The following is a 15789-nucleotide window of genomic DNA, read 5'->3' as shown; positions in this document are numbered from 1 at the left end:
GCTTCCCACTGCCTCCGGTCCAAGGGGCTCGTGGGATCTGGGTCAGGAATGTGGCCCTATCAATCCCCCCCCACCCCAGATGGTGACGGCAGCCGGAGGTGGGGGGGGTCCCATCCAGTTGGGATCAGAGGGAGAGGATGGGGAGGCCCCAGGGAGGCGCTGGACACCCCTGGATGATGGTTTCCAGTGACCCATAGCGGGGTCTGATGCTGACGGAGTCAAACGTTAACCGGGAATGGAGGTGGATTTAAATAGGAGCAGGGACAAGGGCAGGGGCAGGGACGGGCCATGGGGCAGTAGATGCCAGCAGACAGCTCCGGGAAGTGGGATCAGGAGCTGGGAGAAGGTCGGGGATAGTGGGAGCAACGGGAAGGTGAGTGATGGTTGGCAGAGAGGCCAATGGGGATCAATAGATCGATCAGTGGAGGGAAAGGCTGATCAATGGGAGCTTAATCCTCAGCTGATCGATCAATGGAAGGATTAAACCTCAAATGATCGATCAATGGAAGGATTAACCTCAAATGATCAATCAATGGAAGGATTAAACCTCAAATGATCGATCCATGGAAGGATTAAACCTCAGCTGATCGATCAATGGAAGGATTAAACCTCAGCTGATCGATCAATGGAAGGATTAAACCTCAGCTGATCGATCAATGGAAGGATTAAACCTCAGCTGATCGATCAATGGAAGGACTGATCATCAATGGAGAAGGATTAAACCTCAACTGATCGATCAATGGAAGGATTAAACCTCAACTGATCGATCAATGGAAGGATTAAACCTCAACTGATCGATCAATGGAAGGATTAAACCTCAACTGATCGATCAATGGAAGGATTAAGCCTCAACTGATCGATCAATGGAAGGATTAAACCTCAACTGATCGATCAATGGAAGGATTAAACCTCAACTGATCGATCAATGGAAGGTTTAAACCTCAAATGATGTATCAATGGAGACATTAAAGAGATTGATCAATTAAGAGATGGATCAATAGAGACAGATAGAGCTGGCAATAGATAGAGGAAGGTGACTGATCAATAGATTCTCTTGATCAATACAGAGAGGATGAGATGGATCAGTAGATTAAAGGTCAATCAATCAATCAATTGATTAAAGGCCAATAACCAGCTCAATGGGAGATTCATGCTGATCCATTGATCAATAGGCAGATGATAAAGCAATACATGGATCAATGGATGACTGATCAATGGAAAGGTTATTGATCAGTTTATCAGTTATAGATACCTGGATGGATCAATAGAGGTGCTGGAGACTGATCAGGAGATTGATCAATGATCAATCAATGATTGATGAGGAAAAATAGACCAAAGAGTCACAAAGAGGTGATGGAGAAATTGAAGAGTCAATGAGGGGGGGGTGAAACTTTGATCCATTGATCCATTCATTGAGCCATTGATCATTTATTGATCAGTGGGTGAAGGATAGAGCAGTGTGGGTGGGATAAAGGGAAGGACATGGGGACACAGGGACAGGGACACACGGACATGGATGGAGGCAGACACAGGGAGAGGGCAGAGATGGGAACCCAGAGCCGGGGGGGGTGGATTGATGGAGATGGGATGGGAAGGTGATGGATCGATTGATGATTGATTAATGATTGATTGATGATCGATTGATGATGAATGATTGGTTGATGGTTGATTGGTGATTGATAATTGGTGATTGATTGGTGATTGATTGATGATTGGTTGCTAATGGGAGGAGCAGCGAGGGCCTGAGCTGATAGCAAGAAATAGTCAGTGATGGATTGGTCAGCAGAAGCTGGGATTGACCAGTTGGATTCATTGATAGATCAATAGATTGACAGACACCCCAACAGATCAATAGCAACCAATAGAGCTATTAATCGATTGACTGATTGACAGGTCCACCCCTTGGTTCTTCCTCAGATCCATCCCTCACTTCTTCCTCCAACCCCACCTCAGCCAGTGCTTGCCCACCCTTTGGCCATCCCTCAGCCATCCTTTCACCAACCCTTGACCATTCCAAGCCCATCCTCACATCCATCCCTTGACCATTCCAAGCCCATCCCTTGACCATTCCAAGCCCATCCCTTGACCATTCCAAGCCCATCCCTTGACCATTCCAAGCCCATCCTCACATCCATCCCTTGACCATTCCAAGCCCATCCCTTGACCATTCCAAGCCCATCCTCAGATCCATCCCTTGGCCATTCCAAGCCCATCCCTTGACCACTCCAAGCCCATCCTTTGACCATCCCTCAGCCATTCCAAGCCCCTCCCTTGGCCATTCCAAGCCCATACCTTGGTCATCCCTCAGCCATCCTTTGACCATCCCTTGATAATTCCAAGCCCATCATTTGACCATCTCTTGACAGGTCCAAGCCCATCCTTTGACCACCCCTTGGCCATCCTTTGACCATCCCCTGGCCATCCCAAACCCATCCCTTGACCATCCCAAACCCATCCCTTGACCATCCCTTGGCCATTCCAAGCCCATCATTTGACCATCCCTTGACCATCCCAAACCCATCCCTTGGCTATTCCAAACCCATCCCTTGACCATCCCAAACCCATCCCTTGGCCATCCCAAACCCATCCCTTGACCATCCCAAACCCATCCCTTGACCATCCCAAACCCATCCCTTGACCATCCCAAACCCATCCCTTGGCCATCCCAAACCCATCCCTTGACCATCCCAAACCCATCCCTTCACCATCCCTTGACCATCCCTCAGTCATCCCAAACCCATCCCAAACCCATCCCTTGACCATCCCAAACCCATCCCTTGACCATCCAAAACCCATTCCAAACCCATCCCCTGACCATCCCAAACCCATCCCTTGGCCATCCCAAACCCATCCCTTGACCATCCCAAACCCATCCCTTGGCCATCCCAAACCCATCCCTTGACCATCCCAAACCCATCCCTTGACCATCCCAAACCCATCCCTTGGCCATCCCAAACCCATCCTTTGGCCATCCCAAGCCCATCCCTTCACCATCCCAAACCCATCCCTTCACCATCCCAAACCCATCCCCTGACCATCCCAAACCCATCCCTTGACCATCCCAAACCCATCCCTTGACCATCCCAAACCCATCCCTTGACCATCCCAAACCCAACCTTTGGCCATCCCAAACCCATCCCTTGGCCATCCCAAACCCATCCCTTCACCACCCCAAACCCATCCCTTCACCATCCCAAACCCATCCCTTGACCATCCCAAACCCACCTCTTCACCACCCCAAACCCATCCCTTGACCATCCCAAACCCATCCCTTCACCATCCCAAACCCATCCCTTCACCATCCCAAACCCATCCCTTGGCCATCCCAAACCCATCCCTTGGCCATCCCAAACCCATCCCTTCACCATCCCAAACCCATCCCTTGACCACCCCAAACCCATCCCTTGATCATCCCAAACCCATCCCTTGACCACCCCAAACCCATCCCTTCACCATCCCAAACCCATCCCTTGACCATCCCAAACCCACCCCTTCACCATCCCAAACCCACCCCTTCACCATCCCAAACCCACCCCTTCACCATCCCAAACCCATCCCTTGACCACCCCAAACCCATTCCTTCACCACCCCAAACCCACCTCTTCACCACCCCAAACCCATCCCTTGACCCCCCTCCACTCCCCCTCCCTACCACCCCTGACCCAGCCTCCCCTCCTCCCCAGCTCACCCCACCATGTCCTTCGCCGCGCTGCTGGCCCGCCTGGGCGGGATGGGTCGCTTCCAGGTGAGCTACGTGGCGGCTCTGGCCCTGCCCCTGCTCCTCTTGGCCAGCCACAACCTCCTGCAGAACTTCACCGCCGGCGTCCCCGACCACCACTGCCGCACCGGGGGGCTCCCCCTCCTCGTCTCCATCCCCACCGACGGCCACCGCCAGCCCCAGCGCTGCCGCCGCTACGTGGAGCCCCAATGGCACCTCCTGGAGGCCAACTCCACGGCCAACGCCAGCGCCGCGCCCACCGAGCCCTGTCGCGACGGTTGGACCTATCGCGACGGGGCCTTCGCTCACACTATCGTGACGGAGGTGCCTCGTGGTGACCACCCCCCCCACCACCATGCACCATGGAGGAGCCATAGGGCTGGGTGGTGACCCCCGTGTCCTCTCCTGGTGGCAGTGGGACCTGGTGTGTGAGTCCAAGACCTTGAAGCAAGTGGCTCAATCCATTTACATGGCCGGGATCCTCTTGGGGTCCTGCCTCTTTGGGATCCTCTCTGATAAGTAGGTGGTCACCACTGGGTTGTACTGGGAGGAACTGGGAGGAACTGGGAGGAACTGGGATGCGGATGCTCAGGAGTGTCCTCTCCTCCCTTTGGCCCTGGTGTCCCCATGGTCGATCTGTCCTCCTGTCCTTAAGACCCTCATCCCAGTATTCCCAGTGCTCATATTCCCCATCCCAGTGTTCCAAACGCCTTGTGTCATCTTCCCCATGGTCCCACCACTCCACAAACGCCATCCCAGCACCTCCAGTGCCCCATATGTCTCCATGCCAGTGGAGACATCACCTGTGTCCCCATCACCCATATCCCCATCCCAGTGTCCCCATCACCCATGTCCCCATCCTGGTGTCCTCATCACCCATGTCCCCATCTCGGTGTCCCCATCCTGGTGTCCCCATCACCCATGTCCCCATCTCGGTGTCCCTGTTATCGATGTCCTCATAACCCATGTCCCCATCCCGGTGCCCCCATCCCGGTGTCCCCATCACCCATCTCCCCATCCCGGTGTCCCCATCCTGGTGTCCCCATCAACCATGTCCCCATCCCGGTGTCCCCATCCTGGTGTCCCCATCAGCCATGTCCCCATCCTGGTGTCCCCATCACCTGATGTCTCCATCCTTGTGTCCCCATCACCCATGTCCCCATCCCAGTGTCCCCATCACCCATGTCCCCATCCTGGTGTCCCCATCCTGGTGTCCCCATCCTGGTGTCCCCATCACCTGATGTCCCCATCCTTGTGTCCCCATCACCCATGTCCCCATCCTGGTGTCCCCATCACCCATGTCCCCATCCTGGTGTCCCCATCACCCATGTCCCCATCCTGGTGTCCCCATCACCTGATGTCCCCATCCTTGTGTCCCCATCATCCATGTCCCCATCCCAGTGTCCCCATCACCCATGTCCCCATCCCAGTGTCCCCATCACCCATGTCCCCATCCTGGTGTCCCCATCCCGGTGTCCCCATCCTGGTGTCCCCATCACCCATGTCCCCATCCCGGTGCCCCCATTCCAGTGTCCCCATCCTGGTGTCCCCATCACCCACGTCCGTGCCGGTGTCCGGCAGGTTGGGGCGCCGGGCGGTGCTGACCTGGTGCTACCTGCAGCTGGGGGTGACGGGCGCCGGCACCGCGGCCGCCCCGACGCTGTTCCTCTACTGCCTAGGCCGGTTCCTGACGGGCCTGGCCATGGCCGGGGTGTCCCTCAACTCCTCCTCGCTCTGTGAGCAGGGACATGGGCTGGGATGGAGCCACCAGGGATGGGGGGACCCGGCTCCAAGCCAACCCCATTGACCCAACCCCGTTGACCCAACCCCATTGACCCAACCCTATTGACCCAACCCTATTGACCAGTGGGAGGGCCCCAAGGTCCAATCCAACCCCATTGACCCAACCCCATTGACCCAACCCTATTGACCAGTGGGAGGGCCCCAAGCTCCAACCCAACCCCATTGACCCAACCCCATTGACCCAACCCTATTGACCAGTGGGAGGGCCCCAAGCTCCAACCCAACCCATTGAGCCAACCCTATTGACCAGTGGGAGGGCCCCAAGGTCCAACCCAACCCCATTGATCCAACACCATTAACCCAACCCTATTGACCAGTGGGAGGGCCCCAAGGTCCAATCCAACCCCATTGACCCAACCCCATTGACCCAACCCTATTGACCAGTGGGAGGGCCCCAAGCTCCAACCCAACCCCATTGACCCAACCCCATTGACCCAACCCTATTGACCAGTGGGAGGGCCCCAAGCTCCAATCCAACCCCATTGATCCAACACCATTAACCCAACCCTATTGACCAGTGGGAGGGCCCCAAGGTCCAATCCAACCCCACTGACCCAACCCCATTGACCCAACCCTATTGACCAGTGGGAGGGCCCCAAGCTCCAACCCAACCCCATTGACCCAACCCTATTGACCAGTGGGAGGGCCCCAAGCTCCAATCCAACCCCACTGACCCAACCCCATTGACTCAACCCTATTGACCAGTGGGAAGGCCCCAAGCTCCAACCCAACCCCATTGAGCCAACCCTATTGACCAGTGGGAGGCCCCAAGCTCCAACCCAACCCCACTGACCCAACCCTATTGACCCAACCCTATTGACCAGTGGGAGGGCCCCAAGCTCCAACCCAACCCCATTGACCCAACCCTATTGACCAGTGGGAGGGCCCCAAGCTCCAATCCAACCCCACTGACCCAACCCCATTGACTCAACCCTATTGACCAGTGGGAAGGCCCCAAGCTCCAACCCAACCCCATTGAGCCAACCCTATTGACCAGTGGGAGCGCCCCAAGCTCCAACCCAACCCCACTGACCCAACCCTATTTACCAGTGGGAGGGCCCCAAGGTCCAATCCAACCCCACTGACCCAACCCCATTGACCCAACCCTATTGACCAGTGGGAGGGCCCCAAGCTCCAATCCAACCCCATTGAGCCAACCCTATTGACCAGTGGGAGGGCCCCAAGGTCCAACCCAACCCCATTGATCCAACACCATTAACCCAACCCATTGACCAGTGGGAGGGCCCCAATCCAATCCAACCCCATTGACCCAACCCCATTGACCCAACCCTATTGACCAGTGGGAGGGCCCCAAGCTCCAACCCAACCCCATTGACCCAACCCTATTGACCAGTGGGAGGGCCCCAAGCTCCAATACAACCCCATTGACCCAACACCATTGACCCAACCTTATTGACCAGTGGGAGGGCCCCAAGTTCCAAGCCAACACCATTGATCCAACCCCATTGACCCAACCCTATTGATCAGTGGGAGGGCCCCAAGGTCCAATCCAACCCCACTGACCCATCTCAAGCCCAATTGACTTAACCCAAACTCCATTGACCCTTGGGAGGGCCCCAAGCTCCAACCCAACCCCATTGACCCACCTCAAGCCCTATTGACTCAACCCAACCCCACTGACCTTTAGGAGGGCCCCAAGCTCCAACCCAACCCCATTGACCCACCCAAAGCCCTATTGACTCAACCCAACCCCATTGACCTTTAGGAGGGCCCCAAGCTCCAACCGAACCCCATGACCCACCTCAAGCCCTATTGACTCAACCCAACCCCACTGACCCTTGGGAGTGCCCCAAACTCCAACCCAACCCCATTGACCCACCTCAAGCCCTATTGACTCAACCCAACCCCACTGACCCACCTCAAGCCCTATTGACTCAACCCAACCCCATTGACCCTTAGGAGTGCCCCAAACTCCAACCCAACCCCATTGACCCACCTCAAGCCCTATTGACTCAACCCAACCCCATTGACCCACCTCAAGCCCTATTGACTCAACCCAACCCCATTGACCCACCTCAAGCCCCATTGACTCAACCCACCCTCATTGACCCTTAGGAGTGCCCCAAACTCCAACCCAACCCCATTGACCCACCTCAAGCCCTATTGACTCAACCCAACCCCATTGACCCACCTCAAGCTCTATTGACTCAACCCAACCCCACTGACCCACCTCAAGTCCTATTGACTCAACCCAACCCCATTGACCCTTGGGAGGGCCCAAGCTCCAACCCAACCCCATTGTCCCTTGGGAGGGCCCAAGCTCCAACCCAACCCCATTGACCCACCTTAAGCCCTATTGACTCAACCCAACCCCATTGACCCTTGGGAGGGCCCCAAGCTCCAACCCAACCCCATTGACCCACCTCAAGCCCTATTGACTCAACCCAACCCCATTGACCCTTGGGAGGGCCCCAAGCTCCAACCCAACCCCATTGACCCTTGGGAGGGCCCAAGCTCCAACCCCACCCCATTGTCCCTTGGGAGGGCCCGGTCTCCCCCACTCGGGTGCTATCCCATGGGATAGAGCCCTCCCCTGCCCGCAGGCATGGAGTGGATCCCCACGGAGGCTCGGGCCGTGGTGGGCACCATCAATGGTTACTGCTACACCCTGGGGCAGTTCCTGCTGGCAGCCGTGGCCTTCGCGCTCCCGCACTGGCGCTGGCTGCAGCTCGCCGTGTCCCTGCCCTTCGGCCTCTTCTTCCTCTACTCCTGGTATGGAGCTTCCCAGGGTCCCAGTGTCCCGGTGTCCTGATGCCCCCATGTCCCGTTATCCTGGTGTCCCTGTGTCCCATTATCCTGGTGTCCTTGCTTCCCTGGGTCCCGTTATCCCTGTGTCCCTGTGTCCCAGTGTCCCGGTGTCCCGTTATCCTGATGCCCCTGTGTCCCATTATCCTGGTGTCCCTGTGTCCCTGTGTCCCATTATCCTGGTGTCCTTGCTTCCCTGGGTCCCGTTATCCCAGTGTCCCTGTGTCCCGGTGCCCCCGTGTCCCGTTATCCTGGTGTCCCTGTGTCCCATTACCCTGGTGTCCTTGCTTCCCTGGGTCCCGTTATCCCTGTGTCCCCGTGTCCCAGTGTCCCGTTATCCTGGTGCCCCAGTGTCCCGTTATCCTGGTGCCCCCGTGTCCCATTATCCTGGTGACCCAGTGTCCCAGTGTCCCGTTATCCTGTTATCCTGGTGTCCCTGTGTCCCATTATCCTGGTGTCCTTGCTTCCCTGGGTCCCGTTATCCTAGTGTCCCTGTGTCCCATGTCCCAGTGTCCCTGTGTCCCATTATCCCAGTGTCCCATGTCCCAGTGTCCCTGGGTCCCATTATCCCAGTGTCCCCATGTCCTTGTGTCCCATTATCCCATTGTTATCCCAGTGTCCCCATGTCCCCGTATCCCATTATCCCATTGTTATCCTGTTATCCCCATGTCCCTGTGTCCCATTGTTATCCCATTGTTATCCCACTGTTATCCCACTGCTATCCCATCGTTATCCCACTGTTATCCCGTTATTATGCCGTTGTTATCCCACTGTTATCCCATTGTTATCCCACTGTTATCCCACTGCTATCCCATTGTTATCCCACTGTTATCCCGTTGTTACCCCACTGTTACCCCACTGTTATCCCAGTTATTCCGTTGTTATCCCGTTGTCATCCCGTTGTTATCCCATTGTTACCCCACTGTTATCCCATTGTTATCCCACTGCTATCCCATCGTTATCCCACTGTTATCCTGTTATCCCATTGTTATCCCCATGTCCCTGTATCCCACTGTTATCCCACTGTTACCCCACTGTTATCCCATTGTTATCCCACTGTTACCCCGCTGTTATCCCACCGTTATCCCACTGTTATCCCACTGTTATCCCATTGTTATCCTACTGTAACCCCACTGTGATCCCATTGTTATACCACTGTTATCCCGTTGTTACCCCACTGTCCCCCGTTCCCCTCCCAGGCTGCTGCCCGAGTCCGCTCGCTGGCAGCTCAGCGCGGGGCGGCCCCACCAGGCCCTGGCCGGGCTGCGCTGCGTCGCCCGCGTCAACGGCCGCAGGCAGGAGGGGGAGCGCCTGGAGCCGGAGGTGACCGGAGAGCCCCCCCCATCATCAGCTGACTCCACCCCCATCATCAGCTGACCCCACCCCCATCACCTGATCCCACCCCATCATCAGCTGACCCCATCCCCATCACCTGACCCCACCCCCATCATCACCTGACCCCACCCCCATCATCACCTGACCCCACCCCCATCATCACCTGACCCCACCCCCATCATCACCTGACCCCACCCCCATCATCACCTGATCCCACCCCCATCACCTGATCCCACCTCCATCACCTGATCCCACCCCCATCACCTGATCCCACCCCCATCATCACTTGATCCCACCCCCATCATCACCTGACCCCATCCCCATCACCTGACCCCACCCCCATCATCACCTGATCCCACCCCCCGGGACCCCTTATATCCCATCTAGATCCCTGTGATCCTACCTGGATCCCTCTGATCCCACCCCCATCACCTGGATACCCCCCCCCAGACCCCTTTTATCCCACCTGGATCCCTCCAATCCATCCAACCCTCTCCACATCCATCACCTGCATCCCTCCCAAGATCCCCCCTCTCCAATATCCCAGTACCCAGCTCCCCATCAACTTCCGAGGCCCAGATCCCTGTGGATCCCTATGGATCCCTGTAAATCCCTATGGATCCCTATAGATCCCTGTAAATCCCTATGGATCCCTGTAAATCCCTATGGATCCCTATAGATCCCTGTAAATCCCTATGGACCCCTATGGATCCCTATGGATCCCCGTGGCTCCCACTCTCCATAGGCACTGCAGGCCCTGGGGCTGCAGGAGCCGCCGGTGCCGGGGGGAGCCGTGGCCGCGCTGTTCCGGACGCCTGGAATGAGGACGGTGTCGGGCGGAGTCTCCTTTGTCTGGTAAACTGGGGGGGGATTGGGGCAAAAAACACCTCTTTGGGGCAAATTCCATCTTTTTTGGGGAAAAATCTCACTTCTGGGGGCAAATTCCATCTTTTTAGGGGCAAATTCCATTTTTTGGGGGGAAAAATCCTCATTCTTGGAGCAAATCCCACCTTTTGAGGGCAAATTCCATCTTTTTTGGGGAAAAATCCTCCTTCTTGGAGCAAATCCCACCTTTTGGGTGCTAATTCCATCTTTTTTTGGGGTAAATTCCATCTTTTTTGGGGGTAAATTCCATCTTTTTTTGGGAAAAATCCTCATTCTTGGAGCAAATCCCACCTTTTGAGGGCAAATTCCATCTTTTTGGGGGGTAAATTCCATCTTTTTTTGGGGAAAAACCCTCCTTGGAGCAAATCCCACCTTTTGGGTGCTAATTCCATCTTTTTGGGGGGTAAATTCCATCTTTTTTGGGGAAAACCCCTCCTTCTTGGAGCAAATCCCACCTTTTGGGGCAAATTCCAGCTTTTGGGGGGGAAATTCCTCCTTCTTGGAGCAAATCCCACCTTTTGAGGGCAAATTCCATCTTTTCTGGGGGGAAAATTCCATCTTTTGGGGGGGCAAAATCCATCTTTTTTTTGGGAAAAATCCTGCTTCTTGGAGCAAACCCCACCTTTTGGGGGCAAACCCCATGATTCTGAGGACAAACCCCACCTTTTTGGCATCAAACCCAATCTTCATGGGGCAAAATCGACCTTCCAGCGATGAAATCCCCATTTCTTGGGGGCAAATCCCACTCTTTTTGGTGGGGAACCACCTTTTTGGGTGAAAACCTCCCCTTTTGGGGGCTATAAACACCCTTTTGGGGTTGAACGCCACCTTTTTGAGGCCAAACGCAATGGTTTTGGTGGTCATTTGTTCCACTTGGTGGGTTTCATGGTTACGGTAGTTGGACACTGCCATAGAGAAGCTGCCGCATCCATGTGAATCCATGTGCATCCATACGCATCCATACGCATCTATGCGCATCTGTATGCATCCATGTGCATCCATGTGCCTCTGTCTGCATCCATGTGCATCCATGTGCATCCGTATGCATCCATGCGCCTCTGTCTGCATCCATGTGCATCCATGTGCATCTGTGTGCATCCATGTGCATCCATGTGCATCCATGCGCATCCGTGTGCATCCATGTGCATCCATGCGCATCTGTGTGCATCCATGTGCATCCATGCGCATCCGTGTGCATCCGTGAGCATCCATGTGCATCCATGTGCATCTGTGTGCATCTGTCTGCATCCATGCGCATCCATGTCCATCCATGTGCATCCGTGTGCATCCATGTGCATCCATGCGCATCCATGTGCCTCTGTCTGCATCCATGCGCATCTGTGTGCATCCATGTGCATCCATGTGCACCCGTGTGCATCCATGCGCATCTGTGTGCATCCATGCGCACCCGTGTGCATCTGTGTGCATCCATGTGCACCCGTGTGCATCTGTGTGCATCCATGTGCAGCATCCGTATGCATCCATGTGCATCCATGCACATCCATGTGCATCCATGAGCATCCATGTGCATCCATGCGCATCCATGTGCATCCATGTGCATCCGTATGCATCCATGTGCATCCATGCACATCCATGTGCATCCATGTGCATCCGTGTGCATCCGTATGCATCCATGTGCATCCATGCAGTGCTCAAGGCCAGGTTGGATGGGGCTTGGAGCATCCTGGTCTAATGGAAGGCGTCCCTGTCCATGGCAGGGGTTGGATGAGTGTTCCCAACCCATCCCATCCCATCCCATGACGCTTTGGCCCATTGGGTTTGGGGCAGGTTCTCCACCAGCTTTGCCTATTATGGGCTGGCCATGGACCTGCAGGGCTTCGGGGTGGACGTGTACCTGAGCCAGCTGCTCTTCGGGGCCGTGGACATCCCGGCCAAGCTGGTGTCGGCCTTGGTCATCGGTGGCCTCGGGAGAAGGGTGGCCCAAGGAGGCTCCTTGGCGCTGGCTGGGGTCTGCATCCTGGCCAACAGCGCCGTGCCCGGCGGTGCGTGGGGAGGGATGGAGGGAAGGGATGGAGGGAAAGGGGATGATGGGATGGAGGATGAGGAGATGGAGGGATGGGGGCAATGGGATGGAGGGCAATGGGATGGAGGGCAATGGGATGGAGGGAAAGGGGATGGAGGGATGGGGGCAATGGGGATGGAGGGATGGGGGCAATGGGATGGAGGGCAATGGGATGGAGGGCAATGGGATGGAGGGAAAGGGGATGGAGGGATGGGGGCAATGGGATGGAGGGCAATGGGATGGAGGGAAAGGGGATGGAGGGATGGAGAGAAAGGGGATGGAGGGATGGAGGATGAGGGGAGGGAGAAAAAGGGGATGGAGGATGATGGGATGGAGGGATGGGGGCAATGGGATGGAGAGAAAGGGGATGGAGAGATGGAGGATGAGGGGATGGAGGGATGGGGGCAATGGGATGGAGGGAAAGGGGATGGAAGGATGGAGGGCAACAGGGATGGAGGAAAAGGGGATGGAGGGATGGGGACAATGGGATGGAGGGAAAGGGGATGGAGGGAAAGGGGATGGAGGGATGGAGGAAGATGGGATGGAGAAAAAGGGGATGGAGGATGATGAGATGGGGGATGGTGGGATGGAGAACAATGGGATGGAGGGATGGGGGCAATGGGATGGAGGGATGGTGGGAGGGAAGACAATGGGATGGAGGATGATGGGATGGAGGATGGTGGGATAGAGAACAATGAAATGAAGGACAATGTGATGGAGGGGTGGGGGCAATGGGATGGAGGATGGTGGAATGGAGGGATGGGGGGCAATGGGATGAAGGATGGTGGGATGGAGAGCAATGGGATGGAGGACAATGGGATGGAGGTATGGAGGACGATGGGATAGAGGGATGGGGGCAATGGGGTGGAGGTATGGAGGATAATGGGATGGAGGGGGTGGAGAGATGGAGGCATAGAGGGAGGGACGAAAAACAATGGGATGGGGGACAATGGGATGGAGGACAATGGGATGGAGGGACGAAAGGCAATGGGATGGAGGGATGGGGGGCAATGGCTCCAGAGGCTGCCGAGGCGCAGGTGGGATGATGGGATGCAGGGAGAGAGGGTGATGGGTGGATGCTGGCGCCGCAGGGGTGAAGGACGGGGGGCGCTGGGGGCAGCAGAGGCAGGACCAGGCTGAACTCCCCATGGCGGAGGCTGAGCCCTTCCCCCCGTGCAGAGCTGCGGGCGCTCAGAATGGCCTTGGCTGTGCTGGGGAAGGGCTCCTTGGCCGCGTCCTTCAACTGCGCCTACATCTACACGGGAGAGCTCTTCCCCACCGTCATCAGGTGGGTGCGGGCACCACTGACTGCCAGGGGTCAGGCATCGTCCAGCATCTGTCATCCATCCATCCATCCATGTCATCCATCATCATTATCCCATCCACCCATCATCTATCATCCATCCATACATACGTCATCATTATCCCATCCACCCATCATCTATCATCCATCCATACATACGTCATCATTATCCCATCCACCCATCATCCATCATCCATCCATCCATCCATCCATCATTCGTCATCTGTCATCCATTATCCCATCCATTCATCATCCATTCATTATCTATCCACTATCCACTATCTATCCATTATCCATCCATCATCCATCCATCATCCATCCATCATTCCTTATCCATCCATCCATTCAACCCCCTCTTCATCCACCTCTCCCTCAACCTCTCCCTGAACTTCTCCACCCATTCACCTCTCCATCCATCCATCCATCCATCCACCTCTCCAACCACCTTTCATCCATCCAACCACCTCTCCATTCACCTTTCCATCCATCCATCCACCTCTCCATTCACCTCTCCATCCATTCAACCACCTCTCCATCCATGCAACCACTTCTCCATCTACCTCTTCATCCATCCATCCATCTCTCCATTCACCTCTCCATCCATGCAACCACCTCTCCATCCATCCATCCATCCATCCACCTCTCCATCCATCCATCCATCATCCATCCATCCACCTCTCCATCCATCCATCCATCCATCCATCTATCCATCATCCATCCATCCATCCATTCATCCATCCATCCTCCATCATCCACCCATCATCCCTTATCCATCCATCCATCATCCATCCATCCATTCACCTCTCCATCGATCACTCAACAGCTCCATCCACCCACTTCTTCATCCAACCCCCAACCCCTCCCTCCTCCACCCCTCCCTCCATCACTGACCCCCATCCTCCATCCCCCCCTGTCTCCCGGTGGCACAGGCAGACGGGGCTGGGCCTGGGGGGCACCATGGCTCGCGTCGGGGGCATGGTGGCCCCTCTGGTGCGCATGGCGGCCGACGTGAGCCCCCTCCTGCCCCTGTTCATCTATGGGGCTGCCCCCATCGTGTCGGCCGTGGCCACCCACTTCCTACCCGAGACCCGGAGCCTGCCCCTACCCGAGACCGTGGCGGATGTGGAGATGCGGTGAGGAGCCACTGGGGCCTGGTCATCACCATGGGGCCATGAGGAGGGACCCCCCCAACCCAGATGGGGGCATAGAGGTTGGGGGGGGGGTGAGACCCCATTGACCCATTTCAAGCCCCATTGACGCAACCCAAACCCCACTGAGCCTGAGGAGGGCCCCAAGCTCCAACCCATCCATTATCCATCCATCCATAAAGGTTTGGGGTTGGGAAGGACAAAGGGTTTAAGACGGGAAGGGACAAAGGGGTTGGGGTGAGGAAGGGTGGGAGGTCTCAGGGATGAAGGTTTTGGGTTCAAACCTTGAAGATTTGGGGCTTTCTCTCCCCCTGGTACCCCAGAGCCGGGCACCTCAAGGACAAGGAGGTCACCATCCCCTTGAGCAGCGTCAGCACCAAGGACAGCGCCTGAAGTGGCCCAGGATGGGCCCTGGTACCCGGACCCCGGGTGCATCACCCCGCACCCGACGCTATTTATTCATCCCAACGCTGGGGTTTGACACCAAAAGAGGCCAAAGGGGCCCCCAAACCCCCCCCCGGGTTCTTGTCCCTGGGCTCCAGCTCCGGCCTTTGCCCTGATTCGGGTGATTTTGCTGCACAATAAAAGCTATGGAAGGGATTGAGCTTGGTCAGAATGGGGCTGAGGGGGGGACACAGACCCCAAACTGGGTGGGTTTCACCCCAAAAAACACAGCAGGGGAAGGGGGGGGCGCAACCTCAGTATGAGCTCTCGGAGAAGCCACACCCCAGCATCCAAATTGGACTCAATTCACCCCAAATACAGAGTGTGGCAGCATAACCTCTGTATAAACCCTCAGAGAAGCCCC

General features: G+C 56.1%; 1 protein-coding gene across 2 annotated transcripts; it reads left to right on the top strand.

Annotated features, from left to right (window-relative positions):
- The first annotated feature begins 271 nt into the window (after window positions 1-271).
- Window positions 272-15493, top strand: LOC133209812 (solute carrier family 22 member 6-like). 2 transcript variants are annotated; one of them, XM_061348625.1, is made up of 11 exons: window positions 272-373; window positions 3684-4042; window positions 4134-4237; window positions 5300-5454; window positions 8086-8254; window positions 9487-9610; window positions 10368-10477; window positions 12296-12510; window positions 13710-13818; window positions 14763-14966; window positions 15305-15493. In XM_061348625.1, the coding sequence occupies exons 2-11, from the start codon at window positions 3695-3697 to the stop codon at window positions 15372-15374; spliced, it is 1608 nt and encodes a 535-aa protein (XP_061204609.1). In that variant the 5' UTR covers window positions 272-373; window positions 3684-3694; the 3' UTR covers window positions 15375-15493. The 2 variants fall into 2 exon arrangements, with proteins under 2 accessions (XP_061204609.1, XP_061204610.1); XM_061348626.1 differs by having other exon boundaries at window positions 279-373; window positions 3793-4042.
- Window positions 15494-15789: the final 296 nt, after the last annotated feature.

Source organism: Neopsephotus bourkii, unplaced genomic scaffold (genome assembly GCF_033783945.1).
Source record: "Neopsephotus bourkii isolate Nb327-2 ecotype Australia unplaced genomic scaffold, CSIRO-AGI_Nbou_v1 NB_365, whole genome shotgun sequence".
Taxonomy (NCBI): Eukaryota; Metazoa; Chordata; class Aves; order Psittaciformes; family Psittacidae; genus Neopsephotus; species Neopsephotus bourkii.
This window is presented reverse-complemented; position numbering and strand designations above follow the sequence as displayed.